This window comes from Acomys russatus, chromosome 23, assembly GCF_903995435.1.
Source record: "Acomys russatus chromosome 23, mAcoRus1.1, whole genome shotgun sequence".
In the NCBI taxonomy this organism is placed as follows: domain Eukaryota; kingdom Metazoa; phylum Chordata; class Mammalia; order Rodentia; family Muridae; genus Acomys; species Acomys russatus.
Window position 1 is genome coordinate 18,218,836 of NC_067159.1, and position 20,091 is coordinate 18,238,926.

The window sequence follows — 20,091 nt, forward strand, 5'->3', positions numbered from 1 at the left end:
AGAATCTAATGATGCACTGGCTACTCAGGTTTTTCTTCCAGAATCTTCACAGCCAAAGGGCGGCCCGAGCCAGCTCAATGTAAGAAAGGGCACTAGCTGTGGGAGCAGAGCTGCATCCTAGGCAAACTCAACCATGGTGTAAGAATGCCAGGATGAGTTGGGCATGGTGGTACATGCCGCTACTCCACCACCTGGGTGGCTAGAGCAGAAGAGTCCACAGTCTGAGGTTAGGCTGGGCTAACCTCAGTATCTCAATGCGAGGGCATGGCAGGGCATGGAGGAGGAGGAGAAGAGGAGAGGAGGCAAGAGGAGAGGGAAGAGGAGGAGGACACAGAGGAGATGGAGGGGTGGTGGTGTCTAAGGAAAAGTCGGAAATTTTACTTCCAACCTTAAACCAAGCAGGATGTTCAACTTTTGATTGCTTTGTCTGTCTGGGCAACATGTTAAAAACCCTGAGATTCAAGAACCTCATGAAATGTCCAGATAAAGGAAGTTTAAAATTAGCATAATGTGACACATATGGACAACCCATAAATATTGGTGTTCAAGTAGAGAATATCAACACGTCACGTCAATAAGAACAAAGTACTAAATATTCACCATGGGTAGGTTCAGACGCTAAAAATTATGGAAGTACTGAGTGGGGTCAATTTATTGAGAACAGCTGCACAAAGGAGCCAAAAGATAACAGACATCTTTAAAGAGGAGAAATTGGTGAACAGAGCAGAGGGCTTTAAGAAACATCTTCCTGAAGCCAAGAGTGGGTGAGAACACAATGCTGAAAGAATGAAAAAGACCACGGCATTGGTGGACAAGACAGGGTAAATAAAGATGTGTAAACCAACAGAAGCTGAGTGGCTCTTTATAGAAAACACCTGCCGATTCTAAACATGAGTTCAAAGTAAAAAACTGAGTTGAGATCATGAAAGATGTCAGCACAACAAAGGGAATAAGGAGACGGCAGAACCAAGAATACTGGGAACATTCCAGAAACAATGGGTGCCACCACTGATGTGGCCTACAGCCTTCACCAGGACGAGACTCCTGAGACGTGTGAAGATTAAGGTTTGAGTGAACCATAAAGCAGCTTAGTGCAGGCTTTAGTTTCAGAAAAATCACCAAATAAATGTCAGTAGGTGACACCCAAAGGCCCTTCCAGAAGAGCCTGTTACAGGAAAACTTTCCAAATACCTACGAGCCCCTCCTGCACTGCTACAGCCGCTTATTCTAAAGGCTGGTCTCACAAAGCAGAAATATTGTGAAGCCTCAAACTGGAAAAAAAAATTGTCTTGAAATCTTGTAACTGAATGTACACATTCTTTAAAATAATAATGTGCATTATTTTACAACACCTAATGCTCAAATATTGTAAAAACAACAACAACAACAACAAAAAGTGCTTATTTTAGGGCCATAATTTTTCTTGGGATGATTAAATTTTTAAGTTTTTATTTATAAAACTAAATATAGGGGTAGGTGAGATGTCTCAACAAGTAAAACACTTTCCATACAAGCCTGGCAGCCTCAATTTAATCCCTGGAACCCACAGGAAGGAGGAAAGAGAGACCCAACTTTATACAGTTGTGCTCTGACCTCCACACACAAATGCTATGGCACATGTTTGCCCATACATGCATATCACACACAGTATTGAAATATATATATATATATGTATATCATCTTAAAATCAATAAAACTATTATCACTAATGATCATATAGAACTATTTACTATTATCAATACTATAATGTGTATTGAAGTCAGAATAATCACTACGTCATCTATACACCCTTGCACAAGGACAACTGGGAGGTACGAAGCACAGAAGAGAAAGTGCGGCTGGTATCCCTGCTGCCGGGTGTGCCACCAAGAGCTCCCTCCACACAGATGCTGGCAGTATCTCTATCAAGTCAGATCATTCTATAGGCATAGGTAAGGGCTTTCTGAAAAGACTATCAATAGCTCGGGGGGGGGGGGGGGCGGGAGACAGACAAATGGAACTGCATAAAATTAAAAAGCTTCTGCACTGTAAAAGAAATGAGAGAGCCTACAGAAAGGGAGAAAATCTTTGTCAGCTGTACATCTGACAGGTGCTTCATATCCATAAATTGTAATATACACACACACAAACACACACACACACACACACACACAGAGAGAGAGAGAGAGAGAGAGAGAGAGAGAGAGAGAGAGAGAGAGAGAGCCCTAAGTCAGAAAAATGAGCCACACAAACATCTCTCAAAAGAAATACAAATGACATAACACATGAAATATCTAACATACTTAGCCATCAAGCAAATGACAACCAAGGGTGAAATTCCATCTCACCTCAGTCACAGTGGCTATCGTCAAGGGAAAAGAAGCAATGGAAGTTGGTGAGGACAGAGGAGACACCGTTATACACTGATGTTGGATGTGCTGCTGAGTCTATGCGAACCTAACCCCAACCAAAGTTATTTTGGAAGAGGAAGCCTCAACTGAGAAAATGTCTCTACCAGACTGTGCTGTGGTCATTTTCTTGATTGATGATTGATGGGTGAGGGTCCTGTTCACTGTGAGAGGCGGCACCCAGGCCTGGTGGTCCAGGGTACTATACAAAAGCAGGCTGAGCAAGCCATGAGGAGCACTGGTCCATGCCTCTGCATCCGCCCCTGCCTTCCGGTTCCTGCCTGCTTGAGTCCCTGCACTGATGCTCCTAGGTAATAGAATATGATGCAGAAGTGTAACCTGAAACAAACTCTCCCCTCCCCAGGCTGCTTCTGGTCATGGTGTTTATCTCAGCAACAGAAGGCTAACTAGGACAGTGGGGACGAAAATTAGTGCAGTCACTATGGATACTGGTAGAATTACCATATGACTTAGCTACAGCACTCCTAGGACACTAACCCAGCATGGCACAGGATGCTTGCACACCCATGGGTGTGTTCATAGCAGTGAAGATACAGAACCAGGCAAGTGCCCAAAAGAAAATGTAGTATTTATACACAATGGAGTTTTTTTTTAGACAGAAAGAATGAAAACATGCCATTTTCGGAAAAATGGACAAAACTGGAGATCATGTTAGGCAAATTAAGCTGGATTCATAAAGATAAAGGTAACATTTTGTCTCACAAGTAGAATCTAGATTTTATTAAATGTATCTGTGTGACATAAAAGTGGAAGAAGGAACTATTTGGAGGGAGGGAGGGAACTGCCAGGAAGGAGGAGGAAGGAACAGGAGAAGATAAAGCAGGAAAAAGAACAAATGCATGTTTTTCCTTTTATGCCTCCCAGATAGGCACACCTGTGCGCATGCACGCGCCCCCACACACACACATACACACACACACACACACACACACACACACACACCATAAAAGAAAAATAATACTTTCTAAGTGTTAATTTTCTGGACATGGCAAGCAGAGAACCTAGACCCCCTCTGTTCAGATGTAGCTAGTGGACAGCTTCTTCTCCACGTATGGAGAGGAGGAAGATTGGGGACTGCCTCTGACATGAACTCTGGTGCCCCTCTCCAAATTTGATCACTTCCCCTTGGCAGGAGGCCCTGCAGACACACAGAGGAAGAGGAAGCAGGCTATCTGGATGAGACCTGATAGGCTGTGGTCATGCAATGGGGAAGGAGGTCCCCCCTCACTCCCCCCCACCCCGTGCTCCATCAGAGGTCTTGGGGAGGGGAATAGGGTGGAAGAGGGAGGAAACATGGGAACGGGAAGATAATAGTGAGGGGACAACAATCGGAATATGCAATGTGAATAAATTATAATAAAAATTTTTAAATTAAAGTTAATTTTCCAACAACAACCAAAAAAAAAAACAAAAAAACACCAGATCTGTCAGTCCCTCTTGCTTTAAAGTCCCCCATGGTTCCTACTCTTCTTCTGCGTCCTAGCTTGGCTTCAGCTTAACTGCCAGCCTGCTCTTCAGACCTGCAGGCCGTTCAGATGCCTTAGGAACACCCACCGCTCTTACTAGCAATAGTAGCTGACAACTACAAAGCAGTGCTGAAGTATTGATAAGCGATTGCATAACCCTTCATAGGATTTTTCTCAACCAAACACGGCAACCATTCTATTATGATGGACATTTGTTTCAACACTCTGGAAATCACGAGTCATTTTCAATTTTTTATATGTATTTTTAAAAAAACAGTCTTGCAATATTGTGTTAGCTCACACAGCAAAAACATTTGATTTGCTTCTGATCATTATAATTACATTTCCCTGAGCCTCCGAGAAGTTGCCAAACACCTCCATAAAAGGAAGTGTCAGAAACAGAGTTTGAACCCAGGTTCAACTCCACTGCAGCACTGAGGTGACTCAGCTCTTACTTTCCCCACTGCATAGAAGAGCCATTCCCCACCTTTCTGCCCTCACTGGGGTCCCACACAGGTTATCCCCCCAAAACCAACTGACTAAAGCATTAAGCTTTCCTCACACCTTCCTTGCCCCATTGGGGGAAAAAAGACATATTGTTTAAATATCTATCGTTTACAACTCTATCTTTTTAACTGCCTGTAATAGCACATAAATGGAATAAAGCCATCCAAGTCCTGTATCTTTTGGATTTAAATTGCCCTAGGCTCAAGTTATGATTTATGTTATCTGTTTGCAGGACAATCTTGGACCAAAAAAAAAAAAAAATTAATAATCTCTTTGCCCCTTGAGATTCTTATCTATAAAACAGAAATAATAATTCTTACCATCCTCATTCATTTAAACATCGATCCATCCATCCTTTTATCCAGTCAACATATAGCTGAGTGCCTACTATATAACAGGATCCAGGCATGTAGCCATGGAAATGAAGGTATCATCTCTGTTCCCACAGTGCTTAGAGCCTACCGTACACTGAAGTCCACAGCACTGAGAGATGCTACAACAAAGACCAAAGTGTGATGTAGAATAGCGCAGAGGGGGACGCATCATGCCCTACCTCAGACTTGGGGGTCAGGTAAGGACAGGGTGATGACTAGCAGTTCAGTGAAAAGTGTCATTAAAAATATAACATAGCAAATATTCAAGACAGTTACCACAAGCAATTTCAACTTAATAAAACACTTCCACCCCACCCACACCCTCGTCACATGTCCCCCGTGTCTTAGGCACTTGAAAACTTCTCTGTCAGGAAGCAAATTGGTTTCTACAGTAAAGGGGATCACCAAGAGTGAAACTCTGTGCTTTTTGCACTGGACAGTGGAGACAGGACTAACCCAACAGGCCAACATAATGAACAGAACAGCATTCTGTCACAACCACAAGGATTCCTTAACATTTATTCCTGTTTTCCATGTTAAAGCATTTAATGACAGAACAAGGAAATCATTTTTACATTTTTCTGGGGGCTGAGCTGCAGCAAAAAGTGAGAGAGCAATTGCAGCTTTCAAAAGAGATGCTAATTGTAGCTTTTAAAATATTAGACTCCCTCTAAACACCCATCACCCCCATCCCCCAAGAGTTTCTGGGTCTTTCTTAAAGGTACAGGGAGGATATTACCATGCAGACTTCATTGTCTTACCTAAGAGGTTTAAAGTGGGTTGTGTGTGGGGTAGGGTGGGGTGTGCATGCTGCAATATGGATGTGGAGGTCGGGCGACAACTTTGGGTTGTCCTTCCGCTTTCTTTTGGGTCAGGGTCTCTTTGTCGTGGGTCACTGGGATGTGTGGACCAGGCTAGCTAACCTTCAAGCTTCTGGAAATTCTCCTGTCACTGCCTCCCGCCTCACCCCAGGATCCCTGGGATTGCAGACGTGCAGCGTAGCATCCAGCTTTTTCAATGGTTCTAGAGATCTGAACCCAGGTCCTCACGTTTTATTTCCCTTAAAACACTTGTGTCGTGTACGTCAGTCCCGTTTGTTCTCGGGTCCTGCATTGACTTATCTTCAAGCAGCAGAGGCCGGTCTCACAGAGCAACTTCACGCGCCATGAAGGAGGGTGGTTGCCAAGCCCCTACTTATTCCCACAGTTAGTGGAGACCTCCGTGTTCCTACCAGGCAGTCAGCAGAAGCAGAACTTAAGCCTCCGCATCCCATAAGGTCACAGAAGGCTTCAGAGACAAAGATACAGGAAGGGAAGTCTGCACTGGGGGGTCTGCTCGCTCGTTCCTTCCTCTCAGGGGGACAGGGAGGAAAAGGTAACCATATTGGCAATTCTAGTCACAAAGACCTTTCTTTACAATGCAAAAAATGCAAAACAAAAGGAGGGGTAGTGACAACTCAATGCCCACATTTTATAATTAATATTAATATATAATCACCCTATTTAGACAAAAAGGGGGATGTGGAGGAGGAGGGAGGAAGAGGAGGAAGGGTGGAAAGAAGCAATAAAGCGAGGAATGAGGTCAGAGTTCACTTATGTTAACATCATGGGATGCAGATGAGGTCAAAGTTCACTTATGTAAACATCACAGGGTACAGAAGGAATCTGTACTGTGCAAAGAATCCCCCCACACCTGGGGGTTCCGATTAGCAGAGGGGAGTGGGTATCCCCCTTCTCCCTCCCAAATGGGGATACCAGAAAGGGAAGACCTTCTTGACAAAGTCCTGATGCTTCTGGCATCAAACATTAAATGTGGAAGGCACAAGCCTTTAGCAGTGTAATCCGTGAGCTGTTTGTACAATTATTTATATAACACTTTTCCTGGAATTATAAAGACACACAGTTAGTTCTAAAAAAGGGGCTGATCCACAAAACACTATGCATAAATATTGGCTGAACTCAGTTCATTCTGTGAAGTGCTGAATGCAACAACACAATTGCGCAAGTTTAAATACACTCTCCTTCCATATCTAGCACATACCCCTGAAACCTCTACCTACCTCCGCCCCACCCCCACCCAGAGCCATGGATTTTCCTATCTATCATACATATCTCCTCAGTGTATATAGAGGGATCAGAGTCAGGTCAAAGAACGGGTAGATGGCTAATTGGAACCCTGATCTCGAACAGAATCTAAGAAACAATGAGACGCCCTCTTCTGGCCTCCGAGGGCACTACAGGCCCATAGTGCACAGCTACATCACACAGGCAAACCACCTATACATACAAAATAAAAAGGTTAAAATTTTTAAATAATGGTGAAATTTTTCATGGAAATAATATCAGACATGGAAAAGTATATATGCTAAAATTTCTTAGGGAAAGGATTGCATTATGGAGTGTAGGAAAAAAAAAACACTTTTTGAAAAGAAGCTTGGAATAGAGATGAGTCCAAGGAGCCTGTACATAAAAATGCACACATGCATGCACACACACACACACACGTGCACACACACATGCACACGCATGCACACACACACACATGCACACGCATGCACGCACACACACACATGCATGCACACACACATGTGCACACACACATGCACACGCATGCACGCACACACACACATGCATGCACACACACACACATGCATGCACACACACATGTGCACACACGTGCACACATACACATACACACACACCACCCCACACATCACTGCATACTCATTTAGGCAATGTCCTCATATAGACTGAAGGGTCCCAACATGGACTAACCATGGAGGCTGTGTCTTACTGTGTGGGCCACAAGCAACAAAGTCAGCAGCACTCCTCTTCCTCTCCTCATCACCCTTGTGAAAAGCAGTCTTGTCCTGATGATTGGCTGAGCAACTGGTTAAAAAGCAGTGGTACGGAAGACTTCAGATAGAGCCTTCCCAGGGAGCCAGGCTTGCTCCTACCAAGGTGCCCACCATCATGCCTCCTCGACATGTTGTGTGCAGTGTTCCTCTTTGCCCTTTTCCCTGCCAAATGATTGTACCTCTTGACATGATCAAACTATTAAATTTGTAGTGGAGACTTGACCAATAGATTTTCACTTCAACAGGGTTAGTAAAAAGGGGGCCTGGTGACTAAATAAAGATGCCTTGGCAAAAGTTGTTGGTGGCCATTTTTGACCACATCCCCTGGATGGGGAGGCCTGGTGGCACTCAGAGGAAGAATAGCAGCATAACAAGAAGAGACTTGATACCCTATGAGCATATACAAGGGGTGGAGGTCCCCCTCAGTCACAGTCATAGGGGAGGGGAGTAGGGGGAAAGCGGGAGGGAGGGAGGAATGGGAGGATACAAGGGATGGGCTAACAATTGAGATGTAATATGAATAAATTAATAAAATATTTTTTAAAAAGTTGTTGACGGTTCTTATTTGCCTCTGGATGAGAAGTGGCTAATTTTAAATGTCTCCCTAGAGACTCTACCTGCTCATAGCCCGGAAGCCCAGGCACCTTTTCATCTCTCTCTGACCTTCTCCTACTAACCCTTCATTTGCCACTTCAGCTGCCAGCTCCCAACAGGAGGCCTGATGCTCAGCTGTGGGTGGACTATGCTCCCATAGCACTTGCCACATTTCTTTATCCCAAATCCTGACCATGATGTGAGGAGTGGGGGGAAGCCATCACGCAGCACCCCCAAGCAAAGCAAGTGGTATGGATCGAGCGCCTTGCCTCATGCTACATAGTGAGAATGCTTTGAAAACTTCACAGAAATGCAACCAAAGCCTACAGTGTCCGTGATCAAGGCAACAAAAGCTGTCTCCCTTTTAAGGAAAAAAAGACGCACTTCAGCAGGAGGGAGGAGGAGAAAAAGAAGGAAGGAGGAAAACCCAGTTGAAACTCGGCATTTACTTGAAGAGGAGCCAGCAGAACGTAGCACATGGGCAGCTTCACAGCCCAGAGGGAAGGCATCGGTCAGAAGGTTTCCTTGACACTACTAAATTTCTTTGGTGGCAGCCTCGGCTGGGAAGGCAAGGCACAAAAGTTGCATTCAGGGTTCTGAGGACCGAGAGGTGGTGTCTGTGAACTTACAGGTATAGACCGGCTCAGGAATCTTGCTGAGGAGGAAGAGAGCCCCCCTGGGAAGGAAGGTCTATGGGCGGTGGTGTGCTCCTCCAGCTTGGTGCCCAGGGGGCCCGGGGAGCTGTTGAGGTTGCCCCCAAGACCGCTACTGTTGCTGTTGTTGCTTCTGGTGTACTGGTTGTTGTTGAGTTCGGGGTAATTTCTGCCAGGTGGCTGGGAGCTGCCATTCAAGAAGCTGGTGAATGGGCTGGCTATGAAAGCTGCCTTGGTGGGTGAGGCCGTCTTTTTGTTCTCAGGGTCTTCTGTCACAGCGTTCAAGTTCCCTAGAGAACTAGCTAGCCGGGAGTTTATGGAGAAGCTGAGAGGGGGGAAGGGGGAGGGGGGACACAGGTGGGGAGGGAAAAAACAGTCAACAATGTATACTCACATAGGTAAACACAGCATCACAGAAATGCAACGAAGATGCTTCTCTGATCTCCACAGATGACTAAAAGGCTTCGTCACTCTTGGTGACATCATCGACCACGGCCTTATATAAACATGTCGTGTCCCTTGATTAAGAGCAGTTAACCAAGACCCAAGAAACTGGCTTAAACAGTGACTGGCCTTAAAAACAGAACATTTGATCATTGTATCTGCCAGAGGCAAAGAGTATAACTCTAAGGAGGGCCTGTGGGTTGACTTAAACCCAAGATTTGATCCCAGACATATTGTAGCATATGATGACATCTGAGTTGGTTCCCACGGTCTGTACACACTGGGTGAAGAGCAGAACTTGCACATCACCAGGATGCCTGACGATATCTGCAGCACCTGAAGCAAAGTCACTTGGAGACTGGGATAGCCACATCCTCCACAGCCTTATACCCGCTGGCCAGGGAGGTAGGACAAGATGCCCCAGAAAAAAATAGTAGGTTCTTTGGGGGTTTTTTCTACTTCTTCCCAGCGCCCTGCTTTCATAGACCTGCAGCCAGCTTCCTTGCCTGCATCAGGTCCTTCTTACCTCAGGCTAGTGGCCAGGAAGAAGTAGAGAATTACCTTCTCAAATTTGTGCCTGAAGCCAAAGAACCTCTGTTTATCCTTTTGGCTGTCGCTGAAGGGGACAAACACACTTTGGGGGTCTTCGCAGCAGACACGGATGGTTGTGGGGAAGAACTTAATCTTTGGGGGGAGAAAAAAGGACAGAGTGTCACACTACAGCGGTGTTTACCTAAAATATTCAGCAATGAACTCTGACAAGGTAAATTCAGAAAGCGCGATGCCCTAGAAGCCGTGAAAAATGGTAAGAAAGTCCTATTCAGACACACTCCGTCCTTTCGAGCTCGCAGCTGCGCTATGTGAGGCTGCCATTATTTCTTGCCCTCTCATTATCATTTCTCAACAGTTCATATCGCAAATCCTCTCTGATGAAATCTAAAACATCTCACACTTTACTATTCAAACCATTTAGATTTTCTTCCATCTCCAGAAAGCCTGGCTAAAAACTCTTGGCTTCTAAAAACCTCTTTAATCTGGCACCTGCTTCTCTGAGTGGGTCCTCCTGGCCACAAGATTAAACCCGCCTAGTCAAGGGCACCATGACCTCAAGCATTGCTGCGCATTTTGGTTGGTTCCCACCTGTCTGTTCACACCAGTTGAGGGACAATACCATGTGTCATATATCTGTGCAACTGTATCCGTTGTTTTTGTCCCATTAAAAAAACAGGAAAGTTGACTAGATGTGCTGGTCTGGCTCTGGGTTCCCTGGCTAGACTGCATTTACCCATTTGTGCAGTTTGAATTCCCCGTTTCTCCTGTAGGGTATCCCCGTCTCTCCTTGCCTCTCCTTACCGCTGGATTTCCACTTCCCCCCAACTCACACTTACTGCCTGCACCTTAATGGTCATTTTGGTTGTTACCTCCCAGGACAAGGCTTTACTGAATTCCCCAGCAGGACCAGCAGCCCATTTCAATGGGCACACTCCCTCTTTTACTGCTCTTGTCTTCTCATTTGTTTTGCCTGTTCCTATAACTCACAATATAAACTCTTTGAGAGCTGAGACTTGTCTCTCATTTCCACTGCAAAGGGCTTCTTAGCAGGTGCTCCATCCACAGGTTCCCAGTGGACACAAAGGGAAAACGGGCTCCACTGAGGAGAGCCAGGACTCAGTCATGGCTTTCATGCCAAGAATCTTGGGTCCTAGATAAATCCTGTGACGAAACCGGACTGTGCTTTCTCTCTGCTTCCGAAAACTTTGTTTACTTCACACTTTCCTTCATCACCCATCCTCCTCAGCAAACCTTATGCCATCTTTTCCACTGAAATGGAAGTGGTAAAGGTAAACTGGGTGTGGTGGCGCACGCCTTTAATCCTAGCACTCCAGAGGCAGAGGCAGGTGGATTGCTGTGAGTTTGAAGCCAGCCTCCTTCCTGGTCTACAAAGTGAGTCCAGGACATCCAAGGCTACACAGAGAAACCGTGTCTCAAAAACAAACAAACAAACAAAAAACAAGACCAAAATAACAAAACAAAAAGTAGTAAGGTTACACAAAGGAAGTAACTTGGGCTTTTGGAGAAACCTGGGCCAACGAGAGCATTAAACAACATTATGGTTAGAGTAAAGTCCTCAAGGAGAGAATGGCAGCTTCTTCATCCTGTTTTATCAACAATACTAGATCGTCACTTGTAGTGTTCTCTCCAGTTGCCACAGTGAATCGGGTAATCCCAGTGTCCCCGGGTAGTAGTCCAGGAGGACCAGAGAACTCTTTTCAAGGGAGAAGCACTAATTTTTCCTCCTCTCATGAATGACAAGACAGGAAGGAAGGAAAAAAACTACACCGGGATGAACAAAGAGAGCTAACAAGTGGTAGGAAGTCAGAATCAGTCTCTGGGGTGAAAAGAAAGTTGCACTTTGGAGTTTACTAGAGAGACCAGAAGGTGCTGGGAGCTCAAACATCTTAGAAGTTGTGAGCACCAGCACACAGCCTGAGGGCAGGGCAGGAAATGCCCTTTCAACATTGTCAGTGGTAAGCATTTAAAAATGTAGTTATTTCAGAGCTGGGAACAGGGCTCAGGAATTAAGAAGAACACTTGCTGCTCCTGCGGAGGACCCAGGTTTGGGTCTCAGCACCTCCATGGCAGCTCATAGCTGTAACTCCAGGTTCAGGGGATCCAATGCCCTTCTTCTGATCTCAGCAGGCACCAGGCACACACACACACACGGTGCACATACATACAGGCAGGCAAAACACTCTCACACAGACAATGAAAATAAATAAACCATGTTAAAATAACATTTAAGCCAGACATGGTTTTAATCCCAGCACTTGGGAGGCTGAGGCAGGCTGATCTCTGTGAGTTCCAGGCCAGCCTGTCCTGCGTAGTAAGTTCCAGGGGGTCAAGAGCTATGTAGAGCGACCCTGGCACCAAATAAAATAAAATAAAAAATAGGGAGAAAGAAAGAAAAGAAGGACGGAAGGAAGAGAAAAAAGAAACTTATTTTAACAACAGGAAGAAAAAGGATTTAAGAAGCTATAAGCTAAGCTAAGGATGCTGTTTAATTACAGAGGCTGTGCAAGGCCCTGAGTTTTATTCCAACTACCAACATAAATAAATGGATAGAAAAAGCTGTGTGGTTATGTTTATTTTCATGGAGTTTGGAAAATATGTCTAAAAGGTCATATCTATTTACAGCGGCTAGAAATGTTATTGTGGACAGTACCTGAAAGTCTGGGACATTGCCCTTTGCTGTCCTTTTATATCCTCTGACCTGCAAAAATGGAAAACAAGAGCTTAGGTATCACCAGGTCTCCACAGTTAAACAAAGACCACTACATGGCATAAAGATATTAAACAATCAAGGGAAAAACCACGCCAGTTGGATATCAGCACTCGTCCACTTTACAGAATGAATCCTAACCCCAGGAGGCAGTGTTTGTCATTTCACCATGAATGTCCCTCACAGCCTCTTGCTTCTGCACAAAAAGGCAGCACTGTATCTGCTCAATAATAAAGTATTTCCTGATGGTGCCATGATGCTATTGTGGAAACTGAAGTCTACCCCTGAGAAAATATCAGAAAATTCAAAAAATAAATAAATAAATAAAAGAAAACTCACATCTAAACATGGCTTCTGAGATGTGTACAGGAAGTACAGACCTTATGCATATGTATGGTCCTTATGTATTCACTACATTATGCTTTCTTCCAATCCAGTGTTTCTCAACCTTCCTAGTGCTGCCACCCTTTAATACACTTCCTTATGGTGTGATGACCCCTGACCATAAAACTGTTTTTGTTGCCACTCCATAACTATATACCTACATTATGAATTGTAATATAAATATCTAATATGCATGCAGAATATCTAATATGAGACCCTTTTGAAGGGACCCAACCCCAGGGACCCCAGGGGCCCCAAGCCCCCCAATGACCCCAGTCGCTTGACTAGACCAACTCCATGACAGGCTTCAGGTTTTCACTCTGCCTTAACTAGGCCAAGTTTCCAATAATTCCTGGAAAAACCACAAGTTACGGACAGCTCATGGGCAGCTGATGGGCAGCTAATCAGCTTATAGAACAAAATGACTAGATACCATGTTTTTATTACTTCATGGCCTTGGTAAAGAACAGAGCTGGTCCCATCCAATCAAATTAAAGGCCAAATCCTGAGAAAGAGCCAAAACTCCAGTGATTCAAAAGTTCACAATAACCAAACAAACAGCCAGTCCTGAATCTCCTCATACACCCTGGCTCCTGTCATCACAGATCCCTCCAACTGTTTACAAATTGAGCCTTCGTGATCATTTTGAGGTCGCCCTCTAGAGAGAGACTATCCTAGGAGGCTAAATAAGAACACTCCTTGGATTTGCACACTGCTTTGGCATCTTTCTTCAGCAGATCATCCAACCCCTAACACTTTGAAAGAGTCATTCTACCCGCAGGTTGAGAAGCACTGTCCTGCTATAACCCTTCCTCTCCTATAAGATTTCTTCTGTTCTCAACCCAATCTGAGCCATCACAAGGTTTCAATTGCTCTGTGGTCAGACTTCAACTCCCAGCACTCATTTTGTTGAGTAATTTCCAACTTCAAGTGCAAGATGGCTTATAATTTCTCAGACATGTGGAGGAATGATTTATTCAATTCTCAAAAATCAGAGGTGATGTCAGGTAGTGAGATATACCAAAATTTGGCACAACCTTCTTGTCTTTACACTCTGGCTTCAATATAAAACTCTGCCTGGCACACCTGTGAGGACCTGCCACAGCACCAGAAACCTGCTGGTGAAACTCCAAATAGGATTTAGAACAGAGAACCAGAAATAAAAGCTCAGTAGCTCGAGGCAGAACTCCAGAGACAGAGATATAGCAACTGTTTTTTATAAGCGTTTAAATTATAGTTACACACAACAATGGCAAAAACACGTATTTGCTGGGCATAGAGGCAAAAGAGCCATGCATCAGAAAACACAGGTAAACTTGGCATTTGCAGAATGATGCTCTGAAGTGAAGACAAGACATTTTACCAACCAATGGAAGTGCTTTATGAACTGAAAGGCTTAAAGAGGAGGTTACCTGAATGTACAGGTGGGCGAGGAACGGGGCTGCCTCTGGCTTTTTAAGGCACGTAGTTTGTCTCCCTGCGTTACGCTGTTTTTCATTTCCACATCTTCATCTTCTAAATTAGTCTGAAAAAACAGACGTGCCCCATAGCAAGGTCATTACAAATACTTTAACTTTATATCTATTTCTTAATAGAGCATAGATCATGTACAGTTATAGATAACACCATGGGAATGATCTTACTATAGATTAAGCCATTTAAATGTGTTATAATTCAGCAGTAAGTACACAATATAGACCACTCAGCATTGAAATATATGGGTCAAATTACAAATCAAAGCAGCCTGAGGCTGGATTTGGGAGTGTCTGGAACGTGTCTATGGCAATGGATGAAACCAAAGAGACCTTCCTGTGGACACATTAGACTTTGGAAAACAGCCTGGCACAACCCTGATCTATAAAAACGCACCACAAATGTTTCCAGGAGCCACCGCTGCAAATTCCATAACCTGTTTATAAGCATGCACGATAAACTAACTGAAGACATCTATGCGGTCACATTCTGCATTTGTTAACCACCACCTTGCCCCCAGCAAGCGCACAAGCCCTCACAGTAGTTAAAGAGCCAACAGCACTCCATCCGGAAAACACGCTTTCTTCTAAAGTTCCATAGTTTGAAGAACAGAGTTGACCAGCTAGTGTGCCCCTATGACAACTCAAGAGGAAGGGCTTCTCAGGGTAACTCGGAACCAGAGAGTTAGCTCACCATCTCACACAGCCAGGAGGTGGAAGAAGAACGGACTTCGTTTTAAATTTTTTTGAAAACAACTTTTGGTATGTAGAAATACACAGTGAAACTGGCAGTATAGTCTGCTTTGAGGTTTACGGGGAAAGTGAAATAGGTTTTTTTCCCCCTAGCATTCTATTTTTAACATTTCAAGCTGTAGTTACATAATACCTGAAAATAACTAATTTTAAAAGATATACAGTTAATAAAATTAACAGGATGTTTAAAATAATAATAAATATGGGGTATTTTTTATCTTCACTAAGTCGCAACTTTTAAAAAGCCATTTCGTTGTTGTTGCTGCTGCTGTTGTTGTTGTTGTTGTTGTTGTTGTTTGGTTTTGCCTTTTGGCTTTTTGACACAGAGTCTTACTAGCTCAGGCTAGCCTCAGGTTCATGATGCTCCTGCCTCAGCCTCCTGTGCAGAGATTACAGGCCTGAGCCTCCAGGACCAGCAAGGTTAAAGGTTTTTGGGGGTTTTGTTGTTGTTGTTGTGGTGGTGGTGGTGGTGGTGGTGATGGTGATGGTGGTGGTGGAGGAGGAGGAGGAGGAGGAAGAGGTGGGGGTGGTGGGGGTGGAGGAGGTGGTGGTCATGGTGGTGGTGGTGGAGGTAGGGGTGGTGGAGTTGGTGGAGGTGGAGGTGGGAATGGGGGTGGGGTGGAGGTGGGGGGTGGTTTTTGCTTATGACAGATTTCCAGAACATAAAATAATATGATAATATACTGTCACATGCCTGGCTATCTACATTTAATATACTGTTTTTACTTTCTTCCTTTAGTTTACTTAAGTCTCACACTTTTTTTTTTTTTTGTCTTTTTTTTTTTTTTTATTCTTGTTACATCTCAATGTTTATCCCATCCCTTGTATCCTCCCATTCCTCCCCCCCCCCCCATTTTCCCATTATTCCCCTCCCCTATGACTGTTCCTGAGGGGGATTACCTCCCCCTATATATTCTCATAGGGTATCAAGTCTCTTCTTGGCTACCTGCTGTCCTTCCTCTGAGTGCCACCAGGTCTCCCCCTCCAGGGGACAAAAAGAAAGCAATGCGTATATAGTCTCGGCTCACACTCCCTGGAGGAGAAAACAGTGTCTTTTCTTAGAAGGGGGAGGAGGACAAATAGAGTCTCAGTCAGCAAATCTAGAAGGGTGTAACCATCTGCGCTCTTTGACATTGGACACTGAGCTCCAGGATTTGAAATTCGCCCTGCTGGGTTTCGGTCATGCTTTGATGCAGTATTTTTCTCGCTATATTCCAATTCCTTTCTTTTGGAATTGTGATGTATATTTTTTGCCATTGTGTGTTGGAAGTATATAGTTTGCTTTTTGATCTTACAAGGGCTTACAGTTAAGAGACATTCTTGAGTCTCAGAAGAGACTTTGGACTTTTAAATATTGTGGAGACTGTGAAAGACTACTGGGGACTTTTGAAGGTACACTAAATGCATTTTGTATTATGATACAGCTGCAAGCCTATGGGATCCAGAGAGCAGACTCTGGTGGTTTGAAAGAGAATACCTCCATACGCTCATATATTTGAGTACTTGGTCCTCAGTGAGGGCAACTGTTTTGGAAAGATTAGAAGGTCTGGCCTTGTTTCAAAAGCCAACATTTCCTAGTTTCTCTCTCTCTCTCTCTCTCTCTCTCTCTCTCTCTCTCTCTCTCTCTCTCTCTCTCTCTCTCTCTCTCTCTTTCTTCACCTCGAGGTTGTTGTCTTAAGTATATAAGCTCTCAGCTACTGCTCCAGAGCCATGCCTGCCTGCCTTATGCCATGCTCTCCACCCAAATGGTCATGGACTCACCCTCTCAAACTGGAAACCAAACTCTTCTTTCTATATAAGCTGCCTTGGTCATGGTGTTTTATCACAGCAACAGAAAAGTAACCAAGACAGATAGATATATGATTGATATGGACGATAGATAGATAGATAGATAGATAGATAGATAGATAGATAGATAGATGCCAGAGAATATGTATATATATATATATTTGTCTTAAGAAATACAATATAAATAAAGCAGAAATGAATGCAAATAGAAGTCAAAGGATTGGAAGACAAATATGAGAAGTGAATTGTTAGCAAATCTAAACAACTTGGGTAGGAAAAGTGGCTGGGTCACCTTTTGGAAAGATGCCAAAGCTCTTTTCAGTATTCAGATGTTGAGCCTGTACAATATAAAAGTTGGGGGACGCCAACAAGAACAAAACATCTTGGCACAGTCCTCCAGAATTTTTACTGTGCTATGCACATTCCCCTCTCCCTGTCATCCGGACATTCTTCTTCCTTACGAAAACAGGTTGTATTACACATGTGGCTTCGTAAGTTATTTCCTCATTAAGAATACATATTTACTGTGGTGTTTCAGGACAAATGAAAAAGAACCTCGCATTGTCATTTTATAGCTGCATGAACTTCTGTTGTCTAGACATGCCAAATTGCTTATTTAACAAACACTTCGGGTCAGGCTGTTCTCTTCCTTTCAGCACTGTACACAGCTTTAACAAACATCATTTTAGGTGCAAATTGTTGTATAACACTGCCCTAGTACTGTGAGAGAAAAGTTCATGAATTGCCCTGCAAAATATACACCCTCTTAAACTTCACCTCGCAAAGCTTGAGAGTACAGCTTTAATAGTTGATAGGGATAAACACCGTCTTAGTATGGTAATGTACATTTCATTTCTAGGGATGTAGATTGCCTTCTGCTTAGGAACCATGGGGTTTTCATATCTCTTATTTGTATGCATTGCATTAAGAGCTCTATATATTTTTAGAAATGCCTTTGAATATACTGCACATTTTCTTCTAGCTGCTCCATGGTTAGAGAACGAATTGGGGAAGAGGAGGACCAAAAGCAAGGTGAACAGTTAGGTGGCTTCTGTGACAGTCTGATGAGAGATGGTGGTTTAGAGTAGGATGCAGCAAACTGGCTAGAAGTCAGGATGTGAGGAAGGAGAAGCCAAGTGAAGAAAGATCTAGATATGCAGAATAGGTCTAAAGAAACTTTGCAAAAGAGAAACCGTGCTATTGTTTACTTATGTGCAAATTAGCACAATTTTTATTCATTTGTGTTTGGTTTGGGGTTTTGAGGCGGGGTTTCGTGCAGTCCAGAATGGCTTGAAATCACTATCTAGACAAAGCTAGCCTCAAACTCCTAATCCTCCTGTTTACACCTCCAAGTGCTGGGTCTCATAGGCATGTGCTACAACGGTCCTCTGTGCTCTCACATCCTTAACAAAAAGTTACACGATGTTATTCAAAACACGCTTGCATTGAGTTATACAATCTTCGGGACAAAACTATATGGAAGCAGATCTTTGCCTCCTGGGATGCAGAGTTAAGCACATAGACATGGCTACAACTGAGCCCTGTACTTATTAGGAAACCAAGTCTATAATGTAGCCAGGTCACAGAAGACTGGAGGTAGGAGGGAACTAATTAGAGAATTCAACTCCAGACATGGAGAGGCATAAACCAGTCTAGTGAATTGATAAGCAAGAGATGGTTTGAAGATTTTGCTCATGAGGTCCCATTGGGGCTCTATATCAGCTACTTTCATGTTGGCGTGAGGAAAGTACCCAACAGAACCAATCTAAAAGAGGAAAGGCTCACGGGGCTCATAGTTTCAGGGAAACTTCCATCTACTGCAACGGAAAAGGTGTGGCATGGTGGTGGAATCAAATGACAAGTGACAAATGTGGAGAAGCCGACCTCAAGGCTCTTTCTGACGATACACAGCACATTCTCTCTCACCCTGAGCTGACCATGAGCTGTTGGAGATCAACGAAGCCTGACCCTGAGGGAGACCTTCCCACCTTGGCCCCCTAAAGACAATGAGTTTTATTTTATTCTATCATCTCTATGAAGACAAGACAAAATATAGCAATAAAAACATAGTGTCCATAACTTTTAATTAGCTAAAGTAACTACTGACCAACACATTAATAAAACAGTAACAGAATATGCTACAGGAGAAGTTGTTGTATGTGCCACTGTGAAAAGAATTTAGATAAAATATAGCACTTTAGGGAATATGATTCTAGAAAAAAATTAGGCATAGGAGTTTGAAGCAGAAATGAATGCAAATAGAAGTCAAAGGATTGGAAGACAAATATGAGAAGTGAATTGTTAGCAAATCTAAACAACTTGGGTAGGAAAAGTGGCTGGGTCACCTTTTGGAAAGATGCCAAAGCTCTTTTCAGTATTCAGATGTTGAGCCTGTACAATATAAAAGTTGGGGGAAGACAAAGATATCTTCACCATAAGTTACTGAGATCAGAAGGAAGATTAGATTTCAGAGGCGTAGCTCAGTGGGGGAGCCCGGGCACTGATGTAGGATATGCAAGGCTCTGTGGTCCATCTCAGCATCACCAAAGGGAAAGAAGGAAAGGCAAGACAGAGAAAGGAGGAGATGGGAGGAAAGAGGAAGGAACAAAAGGAGGGAGGCAACTTAGTTTGGGTTTCTTTTAGCTCACTACATTGGCCCAGACCTTTGATAACTGGACCACTTCCCCATCACCAACTCCCTGGTCCACCCTTCCAATCTTCTGTGACTCCAGGTGGCATTCAGATGGGACCAGACATACCATCTCCATCCCGAGACGGGAAGTACGTACCGAAAAGTAAGGTCTCAGAGGCATGCTTTACTTTATGGAATTCTCTAAGATGTACCCAGCTTCTGAGCACTTGATGGGCTCAATAAAACGCAATAGCTCCAAGACACAATTCCCAAAGATGCAGAACTACTTTATTATGTACTCAGTCATCAATTCTCATGAAGTTGGCTGAGCATTAGCAGCATCTGTATCTGTATCTAATTAACATCTCTAAGTCAGGAACACCTACTGGTTGGTAGGTTGTTGCTGGAATGCAGCCCTAAAGTGCCTAAATGAAAGACTGAACTTACTGCGACTCTGGGAGAATTTTCAGAGGGGGAGC

At 43.8% G+C, this 20,091-nt stretch overlaps 1 protein-coding gene across 4 annotated transcripts in view; it reads right to left on the reverse strand.

Moving 5' to 3' along the window:
* Cdc14a (cell division cycle 14A) overlaps positions 1 to 20,091 on the reverse strand; it is a 160,239-nt gene that overhangs the window by 12,915 nt on the left and 127,233 nt on the right. For 2 of the 4 annotated variants that reach the window (XM_051166033.1, XM_051166035.1), the window contains exons 13-16: positions 14,380 to 14,492; positions 12,527 to 12,574; positions 9,865 to 9,987; positions 8,617 to 9,184 (exon numbers count right to left, since the gene is read on the reverse strand). In XM_051166033.1, the coding sequence (XP_051021990.1) occupies positions 8,719 to 9,184; positions 9,865 to 9,987; positions 12,527 to 12,574; positions 14,380 to 14,492 (750 nt within the window). In that variant the 3' untranslated portion in view covers positions 8,617 to 8,718. Of the gene's footprint in view, positions 1 to 8,616; positions 9,185 to 9,864; positions 9,988 to 12,526; positions 12,575 to 14,379; positions 14,493 to 20,091 lie in introns of those variants that run through there. The other 2 variants (XM_051166034.1, XM_051166036.1) reach the window with 2 other exon arrangements.